At 41.6% G+C, this 26,211-nt stretch overlaps 1 protein-coding gene across 1 annotated transcript; it reads left to right on the top strand.

The window, feature by feature from the left end:
- The first annotated feature begins 1,013 nt into the window (after nt 1–1,013).
- LOC120056817 (beta-glucuronidase-like) lies at nt 1,014–21,447 on the top strand. Its single transcript, XM_039005037.1, has 12 exons — nt 1,014–1,304; nt 1,682–1,867; nt 3,484–3,665; nt 4,233–4,375; nt 4,622–4,809; nt 6,033–6,185; nt 6,470–6,648; nt 8,427–8,573; nt 13,810–13,894; nt 14,564–14,740; nt 15,126–15,261; nt 20,365–21,447. Exons 1-12 carry the CDS (start codon nt 1,092–1,094, stop codon nt 20,526–20,528), a joined length of 1,953 nt encoding a protein of 650 aa, XP_038860965.1. The 5' UTR covers nt 1,014–1,091; the 3' UTR covers nt 20,529–21,447.
- Nucleotides 21,448–26,211: the final 4,764 nt, after the last annotated feature.

Genomic DNA, 26,211 nt, shown 5'->3' with positions numbered 1-26,211 from the left:
TTTCTGTTCTTTTTTTATTTTTTATATGTAGTCTCTCCCTACTCAAGTAGGCGGCAAGTAACCTAGTGGTTATAGTGTTGGACTAGTAACCGAAAGGTTGCAAGCTTGAATCCCTGAGCTGACAAGGTAAAAATCTGTCGTTCTGCTTCTGAACAAGGCAGTTAACCCCCTGTTCCTAGGCCATCATTGAAAATAGTAATTTGTTCTTTCCTGACTTGCCTAGTTAAATGAAGATAAAAGAAGTGCAGTTAGGATATACAGAGTCAGAGCTTTTATCCCAAGACCAATGCAGTGGGATCATTGCAAATCTTTTGGTCATGTAGCAAGCGTTTGCAGAAGGGAGAAGCCGAGATGTGGAAAAAGGTCATATTATGTGTTGTAAAAGTGATGAACATGTGACACGTTGCCATTGCGGTGGGAACCATGAAGCCACCTCTTTCGAATGCCCCGCAATGATGAAAGATAATTTGGACAAAGTCAGGGCTGTACAGAACATTTCATAAGCAGCAGCTGTGAAAAGGGTTGGGAGTTTGAATGGTGCATCAGAAGAGTTCATGGTGGTGGATAGGCCTACACTGCAGGATGCAGGGGTTGCCTTTCACCAGCAGGATCCTGGCATTTTAAAGGTTAAGGAGGTGGATTTTGTGGCCTTTATAGCTGTGGTAATTAATGGCACTGCCAAGGTGGAGAGAAGGTCCAGGAAGATAGAAAACATAGTGGATGCGGCAGAGCGGTTCCCAAGGCTGAAAGATTTCTCAGCGAAGGAGTTACATGGAATATTGGCACAAGCCGTACCACCCCTCTCAGGTCCTCAAGCCTGAGAAGGGAGATATGGAGAATTAAAAGAAGGAAGGAAGTGGGAGTTTTGTTAGTTTTGGCAATGTACTATTTTTATTGGGGTGTTTCACTATTACTTATGGATTTATTTTTGATTTTTTTCAAACCATCCAGTTGGTGGCGGCAATACACCTTTATGGGTTGTAGTCCGCCATAAAACCCACAGAAGAAGAAGATTTACTTTAAAGGTGGTCATGTGACTAACTTCTGCAAGCCAAATACGTTTGTTGTTAGCTAATGTGTGAACTGTGAAAATGGAGCCTTTTGGAAGGCTAGTAAACTATTTAGTGTTCCTATCTGCAGTATGGGATGTCGCTCATTTTCAGGACCGTGGAATGCTCTTCCCCCGAGAGTCGTCGTCGCGGGAGATCAAAGAGCTGAATGGGCTGTGGGACTTCAGAGCCGACGTCTCCCACAACAGGAACTTGGGCTTTGAACAGGCATGGTACAAAAGTCGCCTTGCAGAGGTAAACAGAGAACATCCATTGTTTAATAAACCATATTAACTTTGTAACGTAGATATTGTGTCATAAAATCGTCGCCAAAAGCATGTGGACTACTAGTCCTGTTTGTTCAGAATAGTTATCTGCCATTAACTTTTAATGCGTGGTCTATTTGGTGAACATTGATAGGCTAGTCTGCAGAACAAACAGTTTATCGGTAGTCTGTTAACTTCAAACCAACTAGAACTGTTTGTTTCGCCAAGTCTTTGCATGTATTTCAGCTAATACTTTGTGTAAACTGTCTTGATAATAATTCAAGTCAAAATGAGTGTAAACATTTGTTCTTATTCATTCTTCCCTCTTCTCTTTTTCTCTCTCTCTCTTTCTATCCGTTTGTCTAGACCGGTCCAGTGATTGACATGCCAGTGCCTGCCAGCTACAACGACATCACCCAGGATCCAGGGCTGAGGGATTTCATTGGCTGGGTGTGGTATGAGAGAGAGGTGTTGGTACCCTCACGATGGGTGTCTGATGAGGGAACCAGAGTCGTGCTAAGGGTCGGGAGTGCACACTACTACTCAGTGGTCGTGAGTATTTCATAAATCTTCTACCACTTGTTTTCAGCTCCAGGTGACATTCTGTATCACTTGTGTGAAAGCTGTAACTCCACAGCCTCTTACGTGAGTTCATCTGCAATGTACATCCCTCCGTGTGTGTGTGTGGATAGATAAAAGTCAGAAGTTTACATACACTTAGGTTGGAGTCATTAACTTGTTTTTCAACCACTCCACAAATTTCTTGTTAAGAAACTATAGTTTTGGGAAGTCGGTTAAGACATCTACTTTGTGCATGCCACAAGTCATTTTTCCAACAATTGTTTACAGACAGATTATTTCACATATAATTCACTGTTTCACAATTCCAGTGGGTCTGAAGTTTACATAAACTAAGTTGACTGTGCCTTTAAACAGCTTTGAAAATTCCAGAAAATGATGTCATGGCTTTAGAAGCTTCTGATAGGCTAATTGACATAATTTGAGTCAATTGGAGGGAAGGAAGGAGATGTGTTCTGTCTCCTAGAGATGAACGTACTTTGGTGCGAAAAGTGCAAATCAATCCCAGAACAACAGCAAAGGACCTTGTGAAGATGCTGGAGGAAACCGGTACAAAAGTATCTATATCCACAGGTAATAGAGTCCTATATCGACATAACCTGAAAGGCCGCTCAGCAAGGAAGAAGCCACTGCTCCAAAACCACCATTAAAAAAAAAAAAAAAAAAAAACTGACTTCGATTTGTAACTGCACATGGGTACAAAGATTGTACTTTTTAGAGAAATGTCCTCTGGTCTGATGAAACAAAAATAGAACTGTTTGGCCATAATGACCATCGTTATGTTTGGAGGAAAAAGGGGGGAGGCTTGCAAGCCGAAGAACACCATCCTAACCGTGAAGCACAGGGGTGGCAGCATCATGTTGTGGGGGTGCTTTGCTGCATGAGGGACTGGTGCACTTCACAAAATAGATGGCACATGAGGGAGGAAAATTATGTGGATATTTTGAAGCAACTTCTCAAGACATCAGTCAGGAAGTTAAAGCTTGGTTGCAAATGGGTCTTCTTAATGGACAATGACCCCAAGCATACTTCCAAAGTTGTGGCAAAATGGCTTAAGGACAACAAAGTCAAGGTATTGGAGTGGCCATCACAAAGCCCTGACCTCAATCCTATAGAAAATGTGTGGGCAGAACTGAAAAAGCGTGTGCGTGCAAGGAGGCCTACAAACCTGACTCAGTTACACCAGCTCTGTCAGGAAGAATGGGCCAAAATTCACCCAACTCATTGTGGAAAGCTTGTGGAAGGCTACCTGAAACGTTTGACCAAAGTTAAACAATTTAAAGGCAATGCTACAGAATACTATTTGAGTGTATGTAAACTTCTGACCCACTGGGACTGTGATGAAAGAAATAAAAGCTGAAAGAAATCATTTTCTCCACTATTATTCTGACATGTCACATTCTTAAAATAAAGTGGCGATCCTCACTGACCTACGACAGGGAATTTTTACTAGGATTAAATGTCAGGAATTGTGAAACTGAGTTTAAATGTATTTGGCTAATGTGTATGTAAACTTCCGACTTCAACTGTGTCACTCATAGAAATAACAGTCCTATATTTCTCACTTTTTTTTCCCCATTCCCTGCCAGTGGGTGAATGGAATCAAAATGACAGAGCACGAGGGCGGCCATCTTCCCTTCGAGACTGAGCTGGGTGATGTCCTCCGTAAGGCCCCAGGTGTGGCCTGTAGGATCACCATAGCTGTGAACAACACCCTGACACTCGAGACGTTGCCCCCAGGAACCATTCAACATATAGACGACCCCACCAGGTGAACTGATGACCCCACCACATTTGACTTCATTTCAATGTAAAATATATTTAAATGTTTTTTTTTTTTTTTTGCATAAAATTTTAATTAGGAGGAATCTCACATTGTCAGACACTCATTTTAGATGTTCTGGAGATCAAACCTAGAACGGTTGAGGCTAAGTAAGCATTTCCTGATGGTTTTGAGGGGGGGTATAAACAATAAAAAAAATGTTTCGGAATACAAATGTAAATCTATATATAGTCTACAGCAGGGGTGTCAAACTCATTCCACGGAGGGCCTAGTGTCTGCAGGTTTTTGGTTTTTCCTTTCAATAAAGCCCTAGACAACCAGGTGTGGGGAGTTCCTAACTAATTAGTGATGTTAATTCATCAATCAAGTATAAGGGAGGAGCGAAAACCCGCAGACACTCGGCCCCCCGTGGAATGAGTTTGACACCTGTGGTCTACAGGTATCCTGCTGACTGTTGTGTCTATATATTGTCTACAGGTATCCTGCTGACTATATTGTGTCTATATATTGTCTACAGGTATCCTGCTGACTATGTTGTCTATATATTGTCTACAGGTATCCTGCCAACTATGTTGTACAAAACACAAACTTTGACTTCTTCAACTATGCTGGTTTGCATCGTCCTGTTCTACTGTATACCACTCCTAAGGCGTACGTTGATGACATCACAGTGCTGACCAACTTTGCTGACAACATTGGTGAGTGCAACAACAACAACAGATTCTCATCCACTTTGCTCGAGTGGTAGTTTAGGTCTTTTCATTCCCCAGTTTATCCATACCCTGTTTACACTATCGTGCCGACCAAAACCACACTGTGCTGACTTGGCTAGTTCCTTTTCACATTGTCCTTTTCTGCATGATTCCAGTATCTATGGAATAGTGTGAAAAATGGCACAAGTGTACTAAGGTGTTAGTCTCTCCTGTTCTGCCCTTTTGGTGTAGGGCTCATCAGTTACCAGGTGTCCGTGCTGGGCAGTCCCAATTCCACGCTGAAGGTGACCCTCTCGGACAAAGATGGCCACTCTGTGGCCTCCTCCACTGGACCGTCTGGGGTCCTCAACGTGACGGACGTCAGCCTGTGGTGGCCGTATCTAATGCATGAGAGCCCAGGTTATCTGTATTCTATGGAGGTAAGTTGGGTTATGTTCCTAGTTGCTAGGCTTAGATGATCCACTGTCTGTTCCTTTTTAGTGTTTGGTTTTTAATTTAACTTTTTATCAAATGTATGAACTACATGACATTTTAATTATACTGAACAAAAATATAAACACAACATGTAAAGTGTTGGTCCCATGTTTCATGAGCTGAATTAAAAGATCCCAGAAATTTTCCAGACCTACAAAAATATTATTTCTCAAATGTTGTGCACAAATTTGTTTACTTCCCTATTAGTGAAGATAATCCATCCACCTGACAGGTGTGGAATATCAAGAAGCTGATTAAACAGCATGATCATTACACAGGTGCACCTTGTGCTGTGGACAATTAAAGGTCACTCTAAAATGTGTAGTTTTGACACACAACACAATGCCACAGATGTCTTGAGAAAGTGTGCAATTGGCATGCTGACTGCAGGAATGTCCACCTGAGCTGTTGCCAGAGAATGTTAATTTCTCTCTACCATAAGCCGCCACCATCGTTCTTTTAGAGAATTTGGCAGTATGTCCAACCGGCCTCACAACCGCAGACCACGTAACCACGCCAGCCCAGGACCTCCACATCCGGCTTCTTCACCTGCGGGATCGTCTGAGACCTGCCACCCGGACAGCTGATGAAACTGAGTATTTCAGTCTGTAATAAAGCCCTTTTGTGGGGAAAACGTATTCTGATTGGCTGGGCCCGGCTCCCCAGTAGGTGGGCCTATGCCCTCTCAGGCCCACCCAATGGCTGCCCCCCTTGCCCATCATGTGAAATCCATAGATTAGGGCCTAATGAATTTATTTAAATTGACGGATTTCCTTATGAAATCATTGAAATTGTTGCGTTTTTATATTTTTGTTCAGTGTACGTTATTTAGAGAAATAAAAGCACTTGCTAAATATTAACTGGTTTGTTCTCGTGTATTACCCTTTTCCGTGTGATGAGTCAACGCTACCATGAACATCGCCTTAGTTTGACAACTCAGCATCACACCGTCCCTACTTCCTGTGTTAATGGAAAGACTGACTGGAACAATCCTCCTGGCTAGAGCCTGTTCATTACAGAATCTAATGCAACGTTATAGAATGTTCAGAATCATATTTTCTAGGCTGTTTATTTCTATCTGTTGAGCAGATTTGTTATTGTCAGCTCTACTCTTTCCATTTCTATCTGCTACATTCTGAACATTCCACCTCATCTCAATTGTTTCCAGGTTCACATGACGACAGCTATCGAGGGTTCTGTCTGCGAGGATGTTTATGCTCTGCCCGTGGGAATCCGCACTGTACAGGTCACCAACACACAGTTCCTCATCAACAACAAACCCTTCTATTTCCACGGAGTCAACAAACATGAGGATGCTGATGTGAGTACCGAGTAGTACCACTAGAGGACAGCAAAACACTTGTCTTGCGTGTACAACTGGTGTCCGTCCTGCAGGTGTTTAGTTGCGTTCCATATTTGCAAAGATATAGAAGTAATGAATGTTGACGCTGATTTAGAAGTTATCGGTTTCTGTGGTTTTTAACAAACTAATTTCAGTTCTGTCATGCGTTTTGGAATTATTTTAAAGGGTCAATGGAATTAGGTCTCTTAAGTCTATTAAATGGGTCTCTAACTGTTTCCCCCTGCTTTCTGTGTCTGTGTCAGATCAGAGGGAAGGGCCTGGACTGGCCCCTGATTGTGAAGGATTTTAACCTGTTGAAGTGGCTAGGGGCCAACTCGTTCAGGACCAGTCACTACCCGTACGCTGAGGAGATCCTGCAGATGGCAGACCGCCATGGCATTGTGGTCATTGACGAGTGTCCCGGGGTGGGCATCAAAGACATGTAAGTTATATTGTATTTGTCACATGCGCCGAATACAACCGGTGTAGACCTTACTGTGAAATGCTTACTTACAAGCCCTTAACCAACGATGCAGTTCAAGAAAGAGTTAAGAAAATATTTACAAAATAAACTAAAGTAAAAAAATCTACGTATCAATAAAATTACATAACAATAACGAGGCTATGTGCGGGATTAGTCCTGGTAATTTATAAAGTGACTATGCATAGATAATAAACAGCGAGTAGCAGCAGTGTAAAAACAAAGGAGCGGGTGTCCATTAGATTAATTGTTCAGCATTCTTATGGCTTGGTTGTTCAGGTGCCTTTTGGTCCTAGACTTGGCGCTCCGGTACCGATTGCCGTGCGGTAGCAGAGAGAACAGTGTATGACTTGGGTAACTGGGACTTCCTCTGACACCGCCTGGTATAGAGGTCCTGGATGGCAGGAAGCTTGGCCCCAGTGATGTACTGGGCCGTACGCACTACCTTCTGTAACGCCTTACGGTCAGATGCTGAGCAGTTTCCATACCAAGCGTGATGCAACCAGTCAGGATGCTCTCGATGGTGCAGCTGTAGAACTTTTTGAGGATCTGGGGACCCATGCGACATCTTTTCAGTCTCCTGAGGGGGGAAAAGTGTTGTCGTGGCCTCTTCACAACTGTCTTGGTGTGTTTGGACCATGATAGTTTGATGTGGACACCAAGGAACTTGAAACTCTTGACCCGCTCCACTACAGCCCCGTCGACGTTAATGTTTTCCTGTAGTCCACGATCAGCTCCTTTGTCTTGCTCACATTGAGGGAACGGCTGTTGTCCTGGCACCACACGACCAGGTCTCATTGTTGACGGTGATCAGGCTTACTACTTGTGTTGTCAGCAAACGTAAGGATGGTGTTGGAGTCGTGCTTGGCCACGCAGTTGTGGGTGAAGTCCAGGATCCAGTTGCAGAGGGAGGTGTTTAGTCCCAGAGTCCTTAGCTTAGTGACGAGCTTCATTGGCACTATGGTGTTGAACGCTGAGCTGTAGTCAATGAACAGCATTCTCACATAGGTGTTCCTTTTGTTCGGGTGTGAAAGGGCGGTGTGGAGTACAATAGACATTGCGTCATATGTGGATCTGTTGTGGCGGTATGCGGATTGCAGTGGGTGTAAGGTTTCCAGCATGATGGTGCTGATGTGAGCCATGACCAGCCTTTCAAAGCACGTCTTGGCTACTGACGTGAGTGCTACGGGCGGTAATCATTTAGGCGGATTACCTTCAATTTTTTTTTTGTTTTGTTGCGCATTGCCATGTTGACAGTTTCTGTGACCTCTAAAGGGTCAAAAGTTACACGTTCCCCAGGGATATATTCATTCAGACGATTTATTTAGAAAAACATTTCTTAAACGGAAGCAAATGGAACGATACGGGGAGGGGCATACCTGAATTTGTCCAGTTTTAAAAACGCTTGTTTTGCCTCTGTTTGCTTTCAGTTGGTTTGTAAACGTTCTGTAATGAATACACCCCTGGTGTAACATTTTTGAAGAGAACTTCAGGTGTTTTTCACACGGAACTGCATGCCAGACATTTTTAAAAACACTTTTTTTTTTTTTAAGCTTGCGTGCATGTCTTTACCATTAACTCCTCAGTTGTTAATGGACGGTTGTTAAGTTTATATACCACATAAAACAGAGCAATATATAATATCAATGCTCAGGCTTTACATCATGGATAGAATCTAGCGTCAGGTCTTCTGTGTCTCCGGGACAGCCATTAACCCTGTCCTCTCTCTCGTCCCCCAGCCGTAGTTTTGGGAACGCCTCCCTGTCTCATCACCTGGCGGTCATGGACGAACTGGTGAGAAGGGACAAGAATCACGCCTCCGTGGTCATGTGGTCTGTAGCCAATGAGCCGGCCGCTGAGATGCCCCCTGCCGGATTATATTTCAAGTAAGAGAACGTTTAGCATTCATTCACTTCCCGTGAATGTGGGTCCTTGTTATTTTAAAATGCACATTGACATTATGATGTTGTAGTGAACAGATTGTCTGTTTTTAACTTCCTCTTCTCACATTAACACGTTATTGGTGATGTCATAAAGGAAGGGAAATGGAGCAGTAATGGTGACCTCATAGAGGAAAGGAAACGGAGCAGTAATGGTGACCTCATAGAGGAAAGGAAACGGAGCAGTAATGGTGACCTCATAGAGGAAAGGGAGTATTAGTTTGTTGCGGTTGCTTACACACTTATGCAGAATTTGGCTCATTGTGTCAGAACTACACAAGCCAAATAAGACAACACTTCTATGTCAAAACACACGTCTGTCAAAATGAAACTCTGCAATTAAAACAATCCTTTTTCAAAACGGCATTTTTGCAACAAAATAATACACATGCACCAATTTTGAATGACTCTTTCATAGCAGCAACAACACACTGATGTACTTTATGGAAAACACTGCTGTCTTTAGTACTTTGTAAACCTTCTCATACAGGCTTCTGTGAAAGATTGCTCCAGTGCAGTACATCTACTCACATTTCAATGAACACAAACATAGAAAGGCTTCAGAAAAAATATGTACAGCTCATTTTTTTTTTGCCATTGCAGGTTTATACAACAACAAAAAAACAAAGGTAGAATTACAGTAATCAATATGTTACTGTAAACTCATGGAAACAAAATGAATTACAGTGCAATGATTTAAAAAAATATATATATAAAAAAAAAAATAGTAGTTGATGGATCCTGTCTTCTGTTAGGCTCTGTCAATATCACCTCATCCATGTCATCCCTGGCTAGGCAACGGGGAAAATAATCTCCTCGTGTGCCGTATCCAACCCTGGACTGACCCCACCGCAATGTCTCCGCATGCCTCTTCCATTGCTTGCAGAAGAGGCAGGCGGGCATGTGGTTGGCGGTCATACACTTTCCAAACGCCAAGACGAAAATAATTTCTTCAATCGGATTGATAAATGGGGAGTAAGGGGGCAAGTATACAACTGTGACGTTATTGTGGTTGGTGAACCTGACCAGAGCAGCCCGGTGGAAACTAACATTATCCCAGTTGACAACAAACCAGGCTGCTTCGGTCCGTCCTGTACAGCTGCATTATGTAGTGCATCCAGACATATGATGATGTGTTGCAGTATTGTAGGGACCCAGGGTGGCATCGTGATGGAGAACTCCTTGCAGACTAATGGTGTCACACAAGGTGATATTTCCCCCCACGCTGCCCAGGGACATTCACAACGGCTCTTTATCCTATAGCATTGGGGTCAGACGCATTCAGTCAAAACTACAAGCTGCAAGGCAGGTGCCCCCACAGACAACACCCCCCCGCTCCCCCCTGCCTAGGTCACATACTGTTTAGTCTGAATGTATCTATGCAGTGCCAGTAGGACACAATCTACTGCCATTACAGTGTAGTACGGTGACACTTACATAGTGCACGTCGTCATAGCGAAGATCTTTGACTCTTAACGCTGTTCCCCTCAAATAGAACCCTGTACAGCTGCTTCATTGTAAGTTGGCGTTGACGCAAGATGTGGCAGAGGGTCAACATACTGACACGGTTGATTATTATGGGATGCTGTGTGATCTGCACTGATTTGCTCTGGTAGTTGATGTATGATGGTGGTGTTTGCCAACACTAGATTGACAACGGCCAGTTCCTGGTGAAACAGACGTTTCCTTCCACCCTCAGGAGGTCGTCTGGGAGTTCTGTAGAAAAATGCAAGAATATGATGTCATTGGCTTGGTTCTTCTTTACAGACTGTACACAGTAACATCACAACTGTATTACAATGTACTTCACAGTACTATACCTATTTTGTTTTGTTCACTGAGGAGCGTAGACCTAATATTGTAGGACTACATTGTATTGTACTGTGATGCAGAATGATGGGGAACAATTCAATAGGTACAGTCTAGTGTAGAACGTTGAACACATACCTGTTCTCCAGTCTAAATGTCTGTATTATGGATGCTACCGTGTAGCGAATCAGGTTGGGCTGGACTCTCTGACTCAAGAGGTGAGCTTACCTGAGGTTTATTTGTAATGGTAAGGCTCAGACTAATTGGTGTTCAAATACTGTAGAAGTGTTTGTGTGGGTGTTGCCAATTTCAGGTATGTTTTGCATTTTGAATACAAGTGTTTTCCCAATGATTGCAAGATTTAATTCTTGAACGAAGTGTCTAATGTAAGAAGTAGTGTGTTGCAGAATTGCAAACCAAAGTGCAAAACAGAAAATGTTTGTACTTTTGGTGACTTGTTTTTAAGGCATGGTTACAGAAGTTTTGATGCTTTTGTTTACACACTGAAAGTGAATTAGACAATCGGCAAAAACTGTAACGGTGACGTCATAGAGGAAGAGAAACAGCATAACAGATTGTAGGTGTTTTTATTGGAGGACTACCTAGCATTACGTCATAGAGGAAGGGGAAACAGCATAACAGATTGTAGGTTTTGTTTTTATTGGAGGACTACCTAGCATTACGTCATAGAGGAAGGGGAAACAGCATAACAGATTGTAGGTTTTGTTTTTATTGGAGGACTACCTAGCATTACGTCATAGAGGAAGAGAAACAGCATAACAGAGATTGACCTTTAACTAGGCAAGCCAGTTAAGAACAAATTCTTATTTTCAATGATGGCCTGGGAGTGCCTTGGAACACTGCCTTGTTCAGAGTCAGAGTGACAGGTTTTTACCTTGTCAGCCTGGGGAATATGATCTTGCAACCTTTCGGTTACTAGTCCAACGCTCTAACCACTAGACTACCTGCCGCCCCAAAGATTGTAGGCTGTGTTCTTATTGGGGAGGATTACTCAGTACTGCTTGAGGGGGGGAGGGGACCGGGCAAGACCTTGAAGGCTACAATTTCCAAGGTATTTCAAGCAGCTTTGGTATTTACTTTACATCTGTAAAACCCACGTATGTGAGTGGGTGTGTACTTTGCATGCTTATTCATCAGATGGGAGAGAAGTGTATGGGTGCGTCTGAGCATGTCCTGGTAGAATGGATTGCTGTCATGTGGAATGCAGTCCGAGTACTAGTGAACCCTGCCATTCACAGAGCAGTTGTAGGTGTCCTTTATCATTGGATCACAGCCTACTTCGCCAAACGGGTGGTGATTTAACAAGCGCATTCGCAAAGTGTCGTTGCACCAATGTACCTAACTATAAATATCAACGTGACAGACCGACAAGCAAACAGCAGGAATTTCCTCCATGAAGTTTCTTGACGTTACAATACTTGACTATGTATCATAGTCAATAGTCTGATACTGTGAGACTGAGTTTGTATCATAGTCTGATACTGTGAGTAGAGGTCGACCGATTATGATTTTTCAACGCCGATACCGATTTATTGGACAACCAAAAAAAGCTGATACCGATTAATCGGACGATTTTTATATATATATATTTGTAATGATGACAATTACAACAATACTGAATGAACACTTATTTTAACTTAATATAATGCATCAATAAAATCAATTTAGTCTTAAATATATAATGAAACATGCTCAATTTGGTTTAAATAATGCAAAAACAAAGTGTTGGAGAAGAAAGTAAAAGTGCAATATGTGCCATGTAAGAAAGCTAACGTTTTAAGTTCCTTGCTCAGAACATGAGAACATATGAAAGCTGGTGGTTCCTTTTAACATGAGTCTTCAATATTCCCAGGTAAGAAGTTTTAGGTTGTAGTTAATATAGGACTATTTCTCTCTCTACCATTTGTATTTTATTTACCTTTGACTATTGGATGTTCTTATAGGCATTATAGTATTGCCAGCCTAATCTCGGGAGTTGATAGGCTTGAGGCATTGCGAAGAGCTGCTGGCAAATGCAGGAAAGTGCTGTTTTAATGAATGCTTACGAGCCTGCTGCTGCCTACCACCGCTCAGTCAGACTGCTCTATCAAATCATAGACTTAATAACACACAAATACGAGCCTTAGGTCATTAATATGGTCAAATCTGGAAACTATCATTTAGGAAACAAAACGTTTATTCTTTCAGTGAAATAAAGAACCGCTCTGTATTTTATCTAATGGTTGGCATCCCTAAGTCTAAATATAACTGTTACATTGCACAACCTTCAATGTTATGTCATAATTATGTAAAATTCTGGCAAATTAGTTCGCAACGAGCCAGGCGGCCCAAACTGTTGCATATACCCTGACTCTGCGTGCAATGAACGCAAGAGAAGTGACACAATTTCCCTAGTTTAATATTGCCTGCTAACATGAATTTCTTAACTAAATATGCAGGTTTAAAAAAATATATACTTCTGTGTATTGATTTTAAGAAAGGCATTGATGTTTATGGTTAGGTACATTCGTGCAACGATTGATTTTTTTCGCAAATGCGCTTTTGTTAAATCATCCCCCGTTTGGCGACGTTGGCTGTCTTTGTTAGGAAGAAATTGTCTACACACAGTTCGCAACGAGCCAGACGGCCCAAACTGCTGCATATACCCTGACTCTGTTGCACAGAACGCAAGGGAAGTGACACAATTTCCCTAGTTAAAAGAAATTCATGTTAGCAGGCAATAGTAACTAAATATGCAGGTTTAAAAATATATACTTGTGTATTGATTTTAAGAAAGGCATTGATGTTTATGGTTAGGTACATTGGTGCAATGACAGTGCTTTTTTCCGTGAATTCGCCTGTTAAATCACCATCCGTTTGGCGAAGTAGGCTGTGATTCAATGATAAATTAACAGGCACCACATTGATTATATGCAACGCAGGACAAGCTAGATAAACTAGTAATATCATCAACCATGTGTAGTTAACTAGTGATTATGTTAAGATTGTTTTTTATAAGTTTAATGCTAGCTAGCACCTTACCTTGGCTCCTTGCCGCACTCGCATAACAGGTAGTCAACCTGCCACGCAGTCTCCTCGGAGTGCAATGTAATCGGGCATGATCGGTGTCCACAAATGCCGATTACTGATTATGAAAACTTGAAATCGGCCATTCCGATTAATCGGTCGACCTCTAACTGTGATACTGAGTTTGTATCATAGTCAACAAAGACAACCTCGCAGTATCAGACTTTCAGACTCATTTTCTTCTTCCAGGTCCTTCCTCACTAAGTCCATCTGTATCCTGACCCCCTACCCCATCTTGGAACAGGGAAACCATTGCTCTTTAAATGTTTTTGTTTGTCTTTTTCAGGACACTGATAGCTCATACCAAATCTCTGGATGTCACTCGACCGGTCACGTTTATCACCGCCAGTAACTTTGCCAGGGACAAGGGGGTGAGATGGCACTTTTTCTCTTATGTTTATGAAGGATTATTCACCGAACTATGGCTTTCTCAATTTGCTTGTCCTTGATTCCTCTCCTCCTTCTCCAAACTTATTGAATGAGGTCAGAGGGGGAATTGTGGACCTCTTCCAAGACGTTTTTCAAAGTAGAGGATCTGAGGAATCGAGGAATGACTAACTGGAAAAAGAGCCTTTGACTGTGCTTGTTGCCAAAATATATAGTTTTTTTTTTTTTTAAGGCATACCTATGCCCTGATTCAATCATCCTGGCTCACTGAGGTCTGCCTCTGCAGCCACAGTGACTCCCTGCTGCAGATAACTCTATAAGAGGAATGTTTTACTGAATGTCTGTTCCACTCAGACTTACCAGACATAGTTTATCAGTGACTAAACTAAGCACAGTTATGACCATAACATTCCATACATTACTATGGCAATTCAATGCCAATGAAGAGATATATATATATATATCGTAACAAGGACCGCAACACTGAACCAGTAGTTCTATTTCTTCTTCTCACGTTGAAAACCGTCTATACATAGGCGCCATTTTAATTATGACCGTAACGTTCCATACATTTACAATGGCAATTCAATACCAATGAAGTTGTAGTTGAACACCGTAACACTGCTCCTCCCCCCCCCCCCCCCCCACACAAGGCTCCCTATGTGGATGTGATCTGTGTGAACAGTTACTTCTCCTGGTACAGTGACCCGGGTCACCTGGAGGTCATCCCCTTCCAGCTCAACACCCAGTTTGAGAACTGGTACGGGAAGTACCAGAAACCCATCATCCAGAGTGAATACGGAGCCGATGTGGTTCCAGGACTGCACACGGTGAGTGTTCCAGAACTACTTTGATGTTCTACGTTCCGTGTCATGTTCTCTACAGAACAGAAACAGACTAATTTATTTTTTTATAACATAAGGTATTGTCTAAAGCAAACACATGTGCTTGTTAAGATTGCAAGGTCTCTCTTTAAGGCGAACAATAGTCTGGATACCATTTTGTCAAATGTGCTTGAACAACGACCTCTGTCAAGCACCTACCCAGGCTTGAACAAAGACCTCTGTCAAGCACCTACCCAGGCTTGAACAAAGACCTCTGTCAAGCACCTACCCAGGCTTGAACACTGGTTGAAATCTATGAATTGAAAGTTAAGTGGTTGAGCTTGAGTGATCAATGGAAATAAAAGGTTGTCTTTTTTTCCCCCCCCCGCAGGATCCTCCCATGATGTTCACTGAGGAATACCAGAAAATATTGTTAAAAAACTACCACGATGTGTTTGACCAGAAGAGGAAGGAGTATGTCATTGGAGAGCTCATCTGGAACTTTGCGGACTTCATGACGGCACAAAGTAAGGAGGAATTCCTAAAAACCTGTAGGACTGGAGTAGATTGAAAGTGTCGTTATGACGACCGTTCTTGTAAAAACCTACCATTGAAGCTGGTTGTCATGCTGGTTGTCATGCCTTTGCTTGTTTAGCTAATATTGACTTTATTATTGCGATGAACTTCCACCATACGGATTGAATGGAGCCTAGAGTAAGGGGAAAGACGGCAGTAGTACGAGGAGTTAGTCGTGTGGGGGCGGTAGGAGTTAGTCGTGGGGGGGGGGGGGGGCGGTGGGAGTTAGTCGTGGGGGGGGGGGGGGGGCGGTGGGAGTTAGTCGTGGGGGGGGCGGTGGGAGTTAGTCGTGGGGGGGGCGGTGGGAGTTAGTAGTCGGGGGGGGGGAGTTAGTCGTGGGGGGGGGGGGGGGGGGGCGGTGGGAGTTAGTAGTCGGGGGGGGGGAGTTAGTCGTGGGGGGGGGGGGGCGGTGGGAGTTAGTAGTCGTGGGGGGCGGTGGGAGTTAGTCGTCGTGGGCCGGTTCTTGAAAAGGTGCTGATATTGATGTGAATTATATTTAAAGCTCTGAGTCAGCAGGGATGGGTGTGGCACAAGGAGGGTTTACACCAGGAATCATCAACTTTATTCAGCCGCGGGCCGATTTCTTTCTTGAGCGGATGGTCAGGGGATCGGAACATAATTACTAATTATTTGTAGACTCTAAATTGACCGCAAGAAGTCCAAACATTTTTATTTAAAATATAATAATTTCATACCTTGCTTACATTTTGTATATGATCACATCTCTCTACCATGCGTGGGAATACTTCAGAACAGATTTCTAAAATTAAAATCACGTTAGTATCGTGGTAAGGAAACAAAACCCGAAATAAAATATGAATCGAAACACGAAGCCGATTTTCACTTCTTCTTTAAGGAAAACAGCCCTAATGTTGGAAACAAACATGTCATCCAGAGTCACATTTTAATTATTTTACGAGCTATAGCACACAATATTATACATAGAGCAGGTTTTTAAAGGTCAGACTTCGGTTTGCTTCGTGTTTTAATATTTGCCACGGAAAAAAACATTGCGATACTGTTATCGTCCTGGCCCTAGCTTTTAATATTTTATGTCCCGAAAATGTAATAATGAATTTTAACAAATTCCAAATGCAAGCTTCATAAGTGATAAATTTCAAGCCATTTTGACATACTAAAAGACCTGTAGACCTATGCTAGTAATTGTTGATGTCCCATTTGCTTATGAGCTTGCAAAGTAAACAGTTCATATTCTTGATAAACAAAACTATTTTTTGGGAGGTGCATATTTATTTATGGAAATCCTCTCTCACAATTTGATGTTTGTTCAGGACCCCGAGCCAATAGCTGTACAGCAAATCAACAATCTGTTTGCTAGCTGAGTGGTTTTCAAACTGTTTGACCTGCGGAAAGAGAAACTGTGGATCAAAGCTTGCAACACAAAGCTGCCCAAGTGGAACCTGTCATTACAGCCATAAACGGCAATGCATTTTCAAAACTTAAGATACAGAAATAAATTGTTTTACACCTGCATTATTTTGTTGTTGCTGAAAGTCATTCATGTTAGCAGTCAATATCAGTTCTCTGGAGTCCAGAGCAAGCAGAGTCACACGGCCTGCATCTATGCAGTGGAGGTTGCAGGATCAGATGGGACAGCATGGTCTGTCTGCACATTATCACTTTGGACAGCCTGGTCTCGTAGACTAGATGTAACAGTACGGGACACTCAAATGAGTATATGTTTGGTATGGTCCGTGGTGTAAAGTACTTAAGTAGTACTTTAAAGTATTTTTACTAAAGTATTTTTTGGGGTATCTGTACTTTACTATTTATATTTTTGATTACTTTTTACTCCATACATTTTCCCTGACACCCAAAAGTACTTGTTACATTTTGAATGCTTAGCTGAACAGGAGAATGGTCCAATTTACACACGTATCAAGAGAGCATCCCTGATCTACTGTACCCTACTGCCTCTGCTCTGGCTGACTCACTAAACACAAATGCTTTGTTTGTAGATTATGTCTGTGTGTTGGAGTGTGCCCCTGGCTATCTGTAAATTTAAGAAAAACATGAGTACTCTGCCATCTGGTTTGCTTAATATAAGCAATTTGAAATGATCTATACTTTTACTTTTGATACATAAGTATATTTAAAACAAAATACTTTGACTTTTACTCAAGTATTATTTTACTGGGTGACTTTCACATTTACTTGAGTCATTTTCTATTAAGCTGTCTTTACTTAGGTATGACAGTTGGGTACTTTTTCCACCTTCATGAAACTACTTAGCCTACATTTTGAATGCCACGGCAGAAGCTTCAAGGCATCTTCCCAATTTAAGTAGCCTAGTTTTGTTGTTTGGCTACCTCTTCCAATGCATTGTGGAAAAGTGTGCATCGAATTCTACTAGATGAAGAGCCGAAATGAACATCTTGACGTTTTATTAAACCATACTGGATTTTTTCATATGTTGAATACTATTATAAACTTTCTTTTCGCATACTGAGAATGCGTCACATCAAATTGTATTTGTCACATGCGCCAAATACATAACTGTATTCAGGACAGAAAAATGAATTGCTTTGTCACATTTTTTTTTGCAGTTTTACTTTAGTGCCTTGTTGCAAACAGGATGCATGTTCTGGATATTTGTATTCTGTACAGGCTTCCTTTTCACTCTGGCAATTAGGTTAGTATTGTGGAGTAACTACAATGTTGTTGATCCATCCTCAGTTTACTCCTATCACAGCCATTAAACTCTAACTGTTTTAAAGTCACCATCGGCCTCATGGTGACATTCCTGAGCGGTTTCCTTCCTCTCCGGCAATTGAGTTAGGAAGGACACCTGTATCTTTGTAGTGAATGGATGTATTGATACACCATCCAAAGTGCAATTAATAACTTCACCATGCTCAAAGGGATATTCAATGTAAAAATTTAAAAAAAAATATCTACCAATAGGTGCCCCCCTTTGCGAGGCGTTGGAAAAACTTCCTGGTCTCTGGTTAAATCTTTTTTTTTTTTTATTCACTGCTCGACTGAGTGACGTTACAATTATCTGTATCTGTGGGGTACAGAGATGAGTCAATGCAACTTATTATGTTACTTAAATTCTCTAGGATAGGTGGGACGCTAACGTCCCACTTGGCCAAAATCCAGAAAAAATGTAGCGCGCCAAATTAAAATATATTACTATAAAAATAAATCTTTCATGAAATCACACATGAAAGACACCAAATTAAAGTTACACATGTTGTGAATCCAGCCAACATGTCTGATTTCAAAAAGAATTTACGGGGAAAGCACACCAAACAATTATGTTAGCTCAGTACATAGCCACAGAAAAACAGCCATTTTCCCAGCAAAAGATAGTAGTCGCAGAAATAGAGAAAATGAATCACTAACCTTTGATAATCTTCATCAGATGACTCATAGGACATCATGTTACACAATACATTTATGTTTTGTTCAATAATGTGCATATTTATATCCACAAATCTCGGTTTACATTGGCACCATGTTCAGAAATGCCTCCAAAATATCCGGAGTAATTGCAGAGAGCCACGTCATAACAGAAATACTCATCATAAACTTTGATGAAAGATACAATTGTTATTAATGCAACCGCTGTGTCAGATTTAAAAAAAACTTTACATAAAAAGCACACCATGCAATAATCTGAGACGGCGCTCAGATTTAACATTTCTCCGCCATGTTGGAGTCAACAGAAATACGAAATTACATCATAAATATTCCCTTTGATAATCTTCATCAGAATGCACTGCCAGGTATCCTAGTTCCACAATAAATCGTTGTTTTGTTCGATAATGTCCAATTAGCTACTTTTGCTAGCATGCGTAATACACGTGTCCAAACGCTCGCGCAGATGCAGGCAAACGTCGGACGAAAACTTAGTCATATTACAAGTCGAATAAACTGGTCAAACTTAGTAGAGAATCAATCTTCAGGATGTTGTTATCATAACTATCCAATAACGTTCCAACCGGAGCATTATTTTCAGTCTCTATAAGTAATGGAACGTAAGACGATAACTTGAGGAAAGCGCGTGACTAGGAACTGGCACTCTGCCAGACCACTGACTGAAACACCTCCCATCCGGTCCGACATCACAGCAGAGGCTTCATTCCACGTTCTACAGACTGTTGATATCTAGTGGAAGGCGTAGGAAGTGCAAACAGATCCATATCTTACAGGGAATTGAATAGGCAATGACTTTAACATTGACCACTCTCAGAATTCTCACTTCCTGGTTGATTTTTTTCTCAGGTTTTTGCCTGCCATATGAGTTCTGTTATACTCAGACATCATTCAAACAGTTTTAGAAACTTCAGTGTTTTCTATCCAATAGTAATAATAATATGCATATATTAGCATCTGGGACAGAGTAGGAGGCAGTTCACTATGGGCACGCAATTCATCCAAAAGTGAAAATGCTGCCCCCTATATGAAAGAAGTTAATTATTACTTATTTCAGCTTGCAATTACAAAGGGGTTAAATAGTTTATTGACTCAAGATATGTCAGCTTTTCATTTGTAATTTAATTTTGAGAGAAAAAAATAAAACATAATTCCGCTTTGACATTATGGTGTGTTTTGTGTGGGCCAGTGACGTCGAATCCATTTTAAGTGCAGGCTGTAACACAACAATATGGACAAAGGGGTGTGAATACTTTCTGAAGGCACTGTGTGCTCCAGTCAGACTACTCCAGTCATGTGACTCAAGTGAGTCTACACCTCTGGAATTTGGCATTGAATTTGTCGATAGTTCCCCTGTTTGCTTCCCGGGGCGGCAGGTAGCCTAGTGGTTAGTGTTGGACCATTAACCGAAAGGTTGCTAGATCGAATCTCTGAGCTGACAAGGTAAAAATCTGTCGTACTGCCCCCTGAACAAGGCAGTTAACCCACTGTTCCAAGGTCGTCATTGTAAATAAGAATTTGTTCTTAACTGACTTGCCTAGTTAAATGAGAATTGCTTGTATTCTGTACAGATCAATAGTTTTTCTCTATACTTTGACGGCTGAAACAAGCACTCAGGGAAATGAACCTTTATCTCTCTCTCTCCTCTGCAGCGGTGCTCCGTGTGGTGGGCAACAGGAAGGGAATCTTCAGCCGGCAGAGGCAGCCCAAAGCTGGGGCCTTCCTCCTGAGGGAGAGGTACTGGAGGCTGGCCAATGAGACGGGCCTGCTGCCCACCTGGTCCAGGTACCCCTGCTACCTGGCTACATACCCCTGACACACCTGGGTCGTATTCATTAGCGCAGAACCCTGCACATTATAACACAGCATTTTCTAAACGCTTTGCAACTGAAAACAAGCATTTCTTATTTGACGAGTCCAGGTAGTCCTCTGTTTTGTTCCGTTTGGTGTCTAACACCAACCTGTATGGAGCAGACTGCGTGACGACTAGAACGCTATGAAGACCACAGCACATAAATACCAGAACCAACTGGATCAATGGCTGCGTTTACACAAGCAGCTCAATTCTGATTTTTTTTTTTTTCTTCTCACTAATTGGTCAAATGATCAATAAGATCTGATTTAAGTGGAAGAATGATCAGAATTGGTGTGCCTGTGTAAACGCATCTATTCCTGTGCGACCCTCTGCTCAGACGTTGCTGACGCCTGGCAGATCTTAAAACGCCTGGGTAGGTATTTTACCAATCCGCTAACCACATGTTATAGCAATCTGTCAGTCAATGGGTGGATTTGATTATGCTGAGCTGCAGGACAAGGGTCTATGGCTCGTGACGTGAACGATCAAAAGCAGTAAGAGAAGGAGTGTCCTTCTCAAATCAAACAGTAATCTGCGCTGTTCGGTCATGTTAGTTTTCATTCGGAAGGCGGATAGTGTTTTTATCAAAAGCAATCACTTTTGCATTGTGAAAACACAGAATCCTACTCATTACTCCCATGTCCTTAACCGGTTCCAAAACCAATGCAATCAACTATCACCCTGTACAAAACACGCCTACCCGGGCCAGATTAATCAAATGCCCTCATTTGAGACAGTCTGACTTGGCACACAACCGTTGGTTACAACGTCTGTCTTGCCTCTTTTTGTCATTCAGGGATCAACCAGTTATATACATGAATGTGAATCATGATGCTGTTCAGTGTAAATAAATGGGAATGTGATGTAAGAAAAAATATGATTTTGTTTCTACTCTTGTCTTTTTATTTGTATTCATCTTAGGACTTTATTCAGTCTGAATCGCTGTATCAGATTGTGTGATAGAAATGTAAAGGACATATGCAGCGTTTACCGTGGACATACAGTCCGTTCAGAAACTATTCAGACCCCGTGACTTTTTCCACATTTTGTTAAGTTACATCCTGATTCTAAAATGGATTACAGTCCCCCCCCCCCCATTAATCTACACACACTACCCCGTAATGACAAAGCAAAAACCGGTTTTTAGAAACCTTTTGTTGAAGCACCTTTGGCAGCGATTACAGCCTCGAGTCGTCTTGGGTAAGACTCGAGGCTGTAATCCGCTCGCCCACAAGCTTTGGCAGACGGATTTGGAGAGTTTCTGCCATTCTTCTCCCCTCCAAGCTCTGTCAGAGACACTCCTGTGTTGTCTTAACTGTGTGCTTAGGGTCGTTGTCCTGTTGGAAGGTGAACCTTTGCCCCAGTCTGAGTTCCTGAGTGCTCTGGAGCAGGTGTTCATCAAGGATCTCTCTGTACTTTGCTCCATTCATTTTTGCCTCAATCCTGACTAGTCTCCCAATCCCTGCCGCTGAAAAACATCCCCAGTTTAGCATGCCAGATATTGGGTGCTACCTTGTCACCAATCAGTCTTTGTTTTTGGAACATTCCATTACTTCTGCCTGAGGCCTATACTAGGAATCAGCAAGGTAACTTTGGTCAACTCCGAGTTCAATTTGGGATAACCGGTACCACGGATATGGCTCACCAAATTAGCCAGGTACATTTCTATGGTAACGAATCCTTCAGAACTAACCGGGAAGCTAACTCGGGGCTAATTCCATTTATTTTGACATGTCTGAGCTGTGAGTTGAGGACCAATGAAATCAGATACCTTCAATCTCACAAAGATTAGGTCATCCCCTTCATTTGAGCAAGATGACTGAAAAAACAATACATTTTGTGATAAGTATTTTATCACATTACAAGCATTTTGCTACACCCTCAACATCTGCTAAACATGTGTATATGACCAATAAAATTAGATTTGACATTACATATTTAGTACAAAATGCATTTAACTTCACGCACAGAAACTTTTGTATGACCTTAATAAGAGTGGGGAGGAAAAGGTGCTGGTGTGTTGATAAGCACGCCAAAGACTGCATTAACAATAAGTCATTTAAATAAAGACGTCTGCTAAATGACAAATGTAAACGATAACAATTTTGCTTTTGGAACAAATTTAAAAGTGGCACTATTTTTGTCAGTGGTTTGATGTTTCAGGATTGTGAAGAGTTAGGTGTTCAACAAGCCATGTGCGACATGCATCCGGAGTTACAAGCCTGCTTGAGTCCGCTGTAGGCGGACGAGCAATATCCACTGTTGTAGTACGGATGAAGCCTGAGCTGGAATGCGAAGATAACTGACGCTGGTTAGCTTTAGAAAACCCTGAGTAGATTTAGCTTGCTTCGTAGTATACCCCTCTGGTGTAATTTAGTTCCTAACGTCCCTAGATAATGAACTGTAGAGATTCTTCAATATAGCCTTGGGTATTCCACATTAAATAATAAAACCTTTATACCGTGCTAACCAGTCGGTCCTTTCCCTGAAAGAGAGAATTATTTAGTGCAGAGGTGCTGGCTAACGGCGAATAAACTATAAAAAGAGTAGCACACTCCTATTAATCTAACCTCCCAGTAATTTGGGTAAAAAAACATCCACGTTCCGGCCTGAAGGCGGCACAGTGATGTCGAAGGTGGTTTCTATCTAGAATCTCCCTAACATTGACTGGTTACTACAAAGCCTGAATATACGGTGTCGAATACAACAGGAAATAGTTTGGACAAGTATTATCAATAAAATGCATTTATTTTATTTTTTTAAAGCTCCTCCTGAAAAATATTGGTTATTTTTTAACACAAGTGAAATTTGAGTGACAGCCTTAACATTGAGTAGCTGATTTTGTTCTGGTTGGCAAGATTACGTTCGGTGTTTTTCAGTTACATATTTTGTGTAATATTAATTTAAAGAGTGAAATGCTACAAGAGGCACAAAGGTCACTTCAGATGGAATGTTTTTTAATGGTAGACCATTTCCACACGACAATGACCCCATTTTAAAATGTTCACTGTAGTGTCAACTTTCGCAACAGTTTCTCACAAGGTAAAAGCAAATAGTGGATTTCATTCGATTCGTTTCTCTGTACCCATTTCAATCTACCATTCACGTAATACTTTCTCCATGTATGAAAATACAGCATTTGTCAAATACAGAAGCAAACCTACAGTATTCCTCCCACAAACAAATGTTGATGCTGACACATGGATTCCTAGACATCACTCTTTCTACTGAAATAACCCAGAATGTTAAGTCTATACAGCTAAGATGTAGTGACAAATGGAGAGCCCATTCATACAAAGTAGAGAAATACAAAATGATTTCACTTGTCACAGAGAAAGAACTTTACAATCTAGTAATTCAGACAAATGTATTTTTTATAGCAGAAACAAGTGACCTCTAATGACAGAAATTAAAGTAGACATTAATGACAGTTTAAATACAAGACAGGGCTTTTCGGTGAGTCATTTTTACCTCTCACGTGGTTTATAGAGTAGCCTAGGGTGTATTCATTACAGAAACCGTTTTAAGAACCAAATAGATCCCACCTCGCGTCGGTTCCATCTGAATTTGTCCAATAGGAACTTGTTTGCGCTTTGTTTTTGAACGCAATATTTAGCAAAAGAATCGGGCATGTTTACACCCCTGGTCTCTGATCTGTTAGTGCTCTTACCAACTCATGACATTTCCTTTTAAAGTTGTCAAGACAGCAGAAACAGACTGGCACGCAGGCTATCTACAGAGTGCTGTGGATATTGACAAGTGGGGTGGGTCCAATGATCAGAAATACATGTTTAGAAAAAGCAAGCAAGAGAGCCAATCCCCAGGCTTTATTTTACCGTCTCTCTTTAACTGCTAAAGGCCCAGTGATCCAACAGAAGGCACTTTTGATGGCATTTTGTTGAATGCAGTGAACATGACTGTCATGGTTCTAAATCTTGGGACATTTTTTGAATCACTTTCTGAACAGGACACATGGATTAAAATTAGTCGAGGGGTGCAGTATACATTTCTGTTGATTTTGATTAATACATGTTTATCTTCTAATTTGACTTGAATAAAATCTTTTTTTTTTTTATGTGTTGACTCCTTATCCAGCAGGTTAGCGATAGGAACACATTCAGCAAGCTTTTAAGGACTTTGACTTGTGACTCAACGCCAAACACTCCACCCATACTTCTCTGGAACAAGTCACTTTTGGGACTATTATTACACCTATTTAAGTTTGTTGCTCCAACGTTAGGACCTATATGATGGCTGCCAACATGGGCTCTGTGAGTAACCCCTTAGGAAAGTCTATAGTATACAACCAGACTACTGTAAAGTCAAAACTCTGGGCGTTGGAGGATTAGACCTTATCATCGTGCACAAAATGGCGTCTCGACCCAAAGACCTCAGGTGTATCACTGCTAAAATTCCGATGCAACACAGTATTTTTGTGTCAAATACCTTGTGCGGCGCTAGTGAGCGAGTTACAACGCAAACCATGTGTAACCAATAAAGTACCTCATATTCCATCATGCATGTACAAATGACCTGGCATGGTTTAACAGGAAGCAGTCATTTGCGTCATCAGCCATCTTTGTTTAGACCTCTGCCATTAGGAAACATCAGCTCCTTTCCTATTTGGAAATTGCCAACTGGTGTAAAAAAAAAAAAAAAAAGTGGCAACACATGTAGCTATGTTGAGTGCCCATCTAAAACGGTATCAATGAGATTGTTCAATGTGAGCCAGGGGATGTTCCACTGTCCATGAATGTGGACAGTAACTTACATCAGGTTTGAAGGGCTTCAAACTGATCTGTCGGCTTATTCTGCTTTGCTTGCCCGCTGGTTCTGGACGATCCAACTGGCTTGGGTTGTATCACACACCTTGGCCAATACTGAGAGGTAGTGGCAAGGACACCAAGTACTGTGTGGTTTCCTTCCCCAAAAACTGTAGATACAGTGCTGTTGTACCACTAAGAGAGAGAGGAACTGAACCTTATTACTTAAAATCGACAACCTTAACCTACAAAAACGCCTAACTGAATGGCTGGCCTACTACTACTACCAACCTTAAGCTGACAGTCAATCACTGTTTGGCAGCCTGTGCTACCGTATCATTGCACTATACACAAGGGGTGAGGGAGACACCAATGGCCTTTTTAAGTACACAATTTAGTAAATACAAAACAAAAAAAGCAATGGGTTTGTAACAATGGTGAGACAATGAGGAAAAAATAAAAGTGAAACATTTACATATACCCCCTCCACCCAATAAAGGGAATTCACATCTCATTTACATATACCCCTCCACCCAACCAAAAAAGGGAATTCAGTCTCATTTACATATACCCCTCCACCCAACCAAAATAAAGGGAATTCACGTCTCTTTCAGGCACATAAGTCTACATGGATCCCCCAGTGGTACAGTAGTGTGTCCAGGAATGCCTTTTTTTACACAGAATGACGACAAGACAGGGAAGTTCACGGAGAGCAAGACTTCATCTTGGCAGAGAATAAATTAACTAGGGTCATGTACATTAGGCACCAAAAAAGAAGAAACCAACAAACAGGGTACTACTACCTGGACAATAGACGGGTTGGTTGTTTAGCAACAAAACTGACGGGGGTTTGTTTGTTGACACGTAAACTATATTTGTCA

This window comes from Salvelinus namaycush, chromosome 12 (genome assembly GCF_016432855.1).
Source record: "Salvelinus namaycush isolate Seneca chromosome 12, SaNama_1.0, whole genome shotgun sequence".
Classification (NCBI taxonomy): domain Eukaryota; kingdom Metazoa; phylum Chordata; class Actinopteri; order Salmoniformes; family Salmonidae; genus Salvelinus; species Salvelinus namaycush.
Note: the sequence above shows the minus strand (reverse complement) of the source record. Positions and strands in the feature narration are given on the sequence as shown.

Coding starts and splice junctions, on each gene's coding strand:
- LOC120056817 (XM_039005037.1), top strand. CDS start 1,092: ATGGAGCCTTTTGGAAGGCTAGTAAACTATTTAGTGTTCCTATCTGCA. Junction 1,305..1,681: donor ACAAAAGTCGCCTTGCAGAG/GTAAACAGAGAA, acceptor CCGTTTGTCTAG/ACCGGTCCAGTGATTGACAT. Junction 8,574..13,809: donor CCTGCCGGATTATATTTCAA/GTAAGAGAACGT, acceptor TGTCTTTTTCAG/GACACTGATAGCTCATACCA.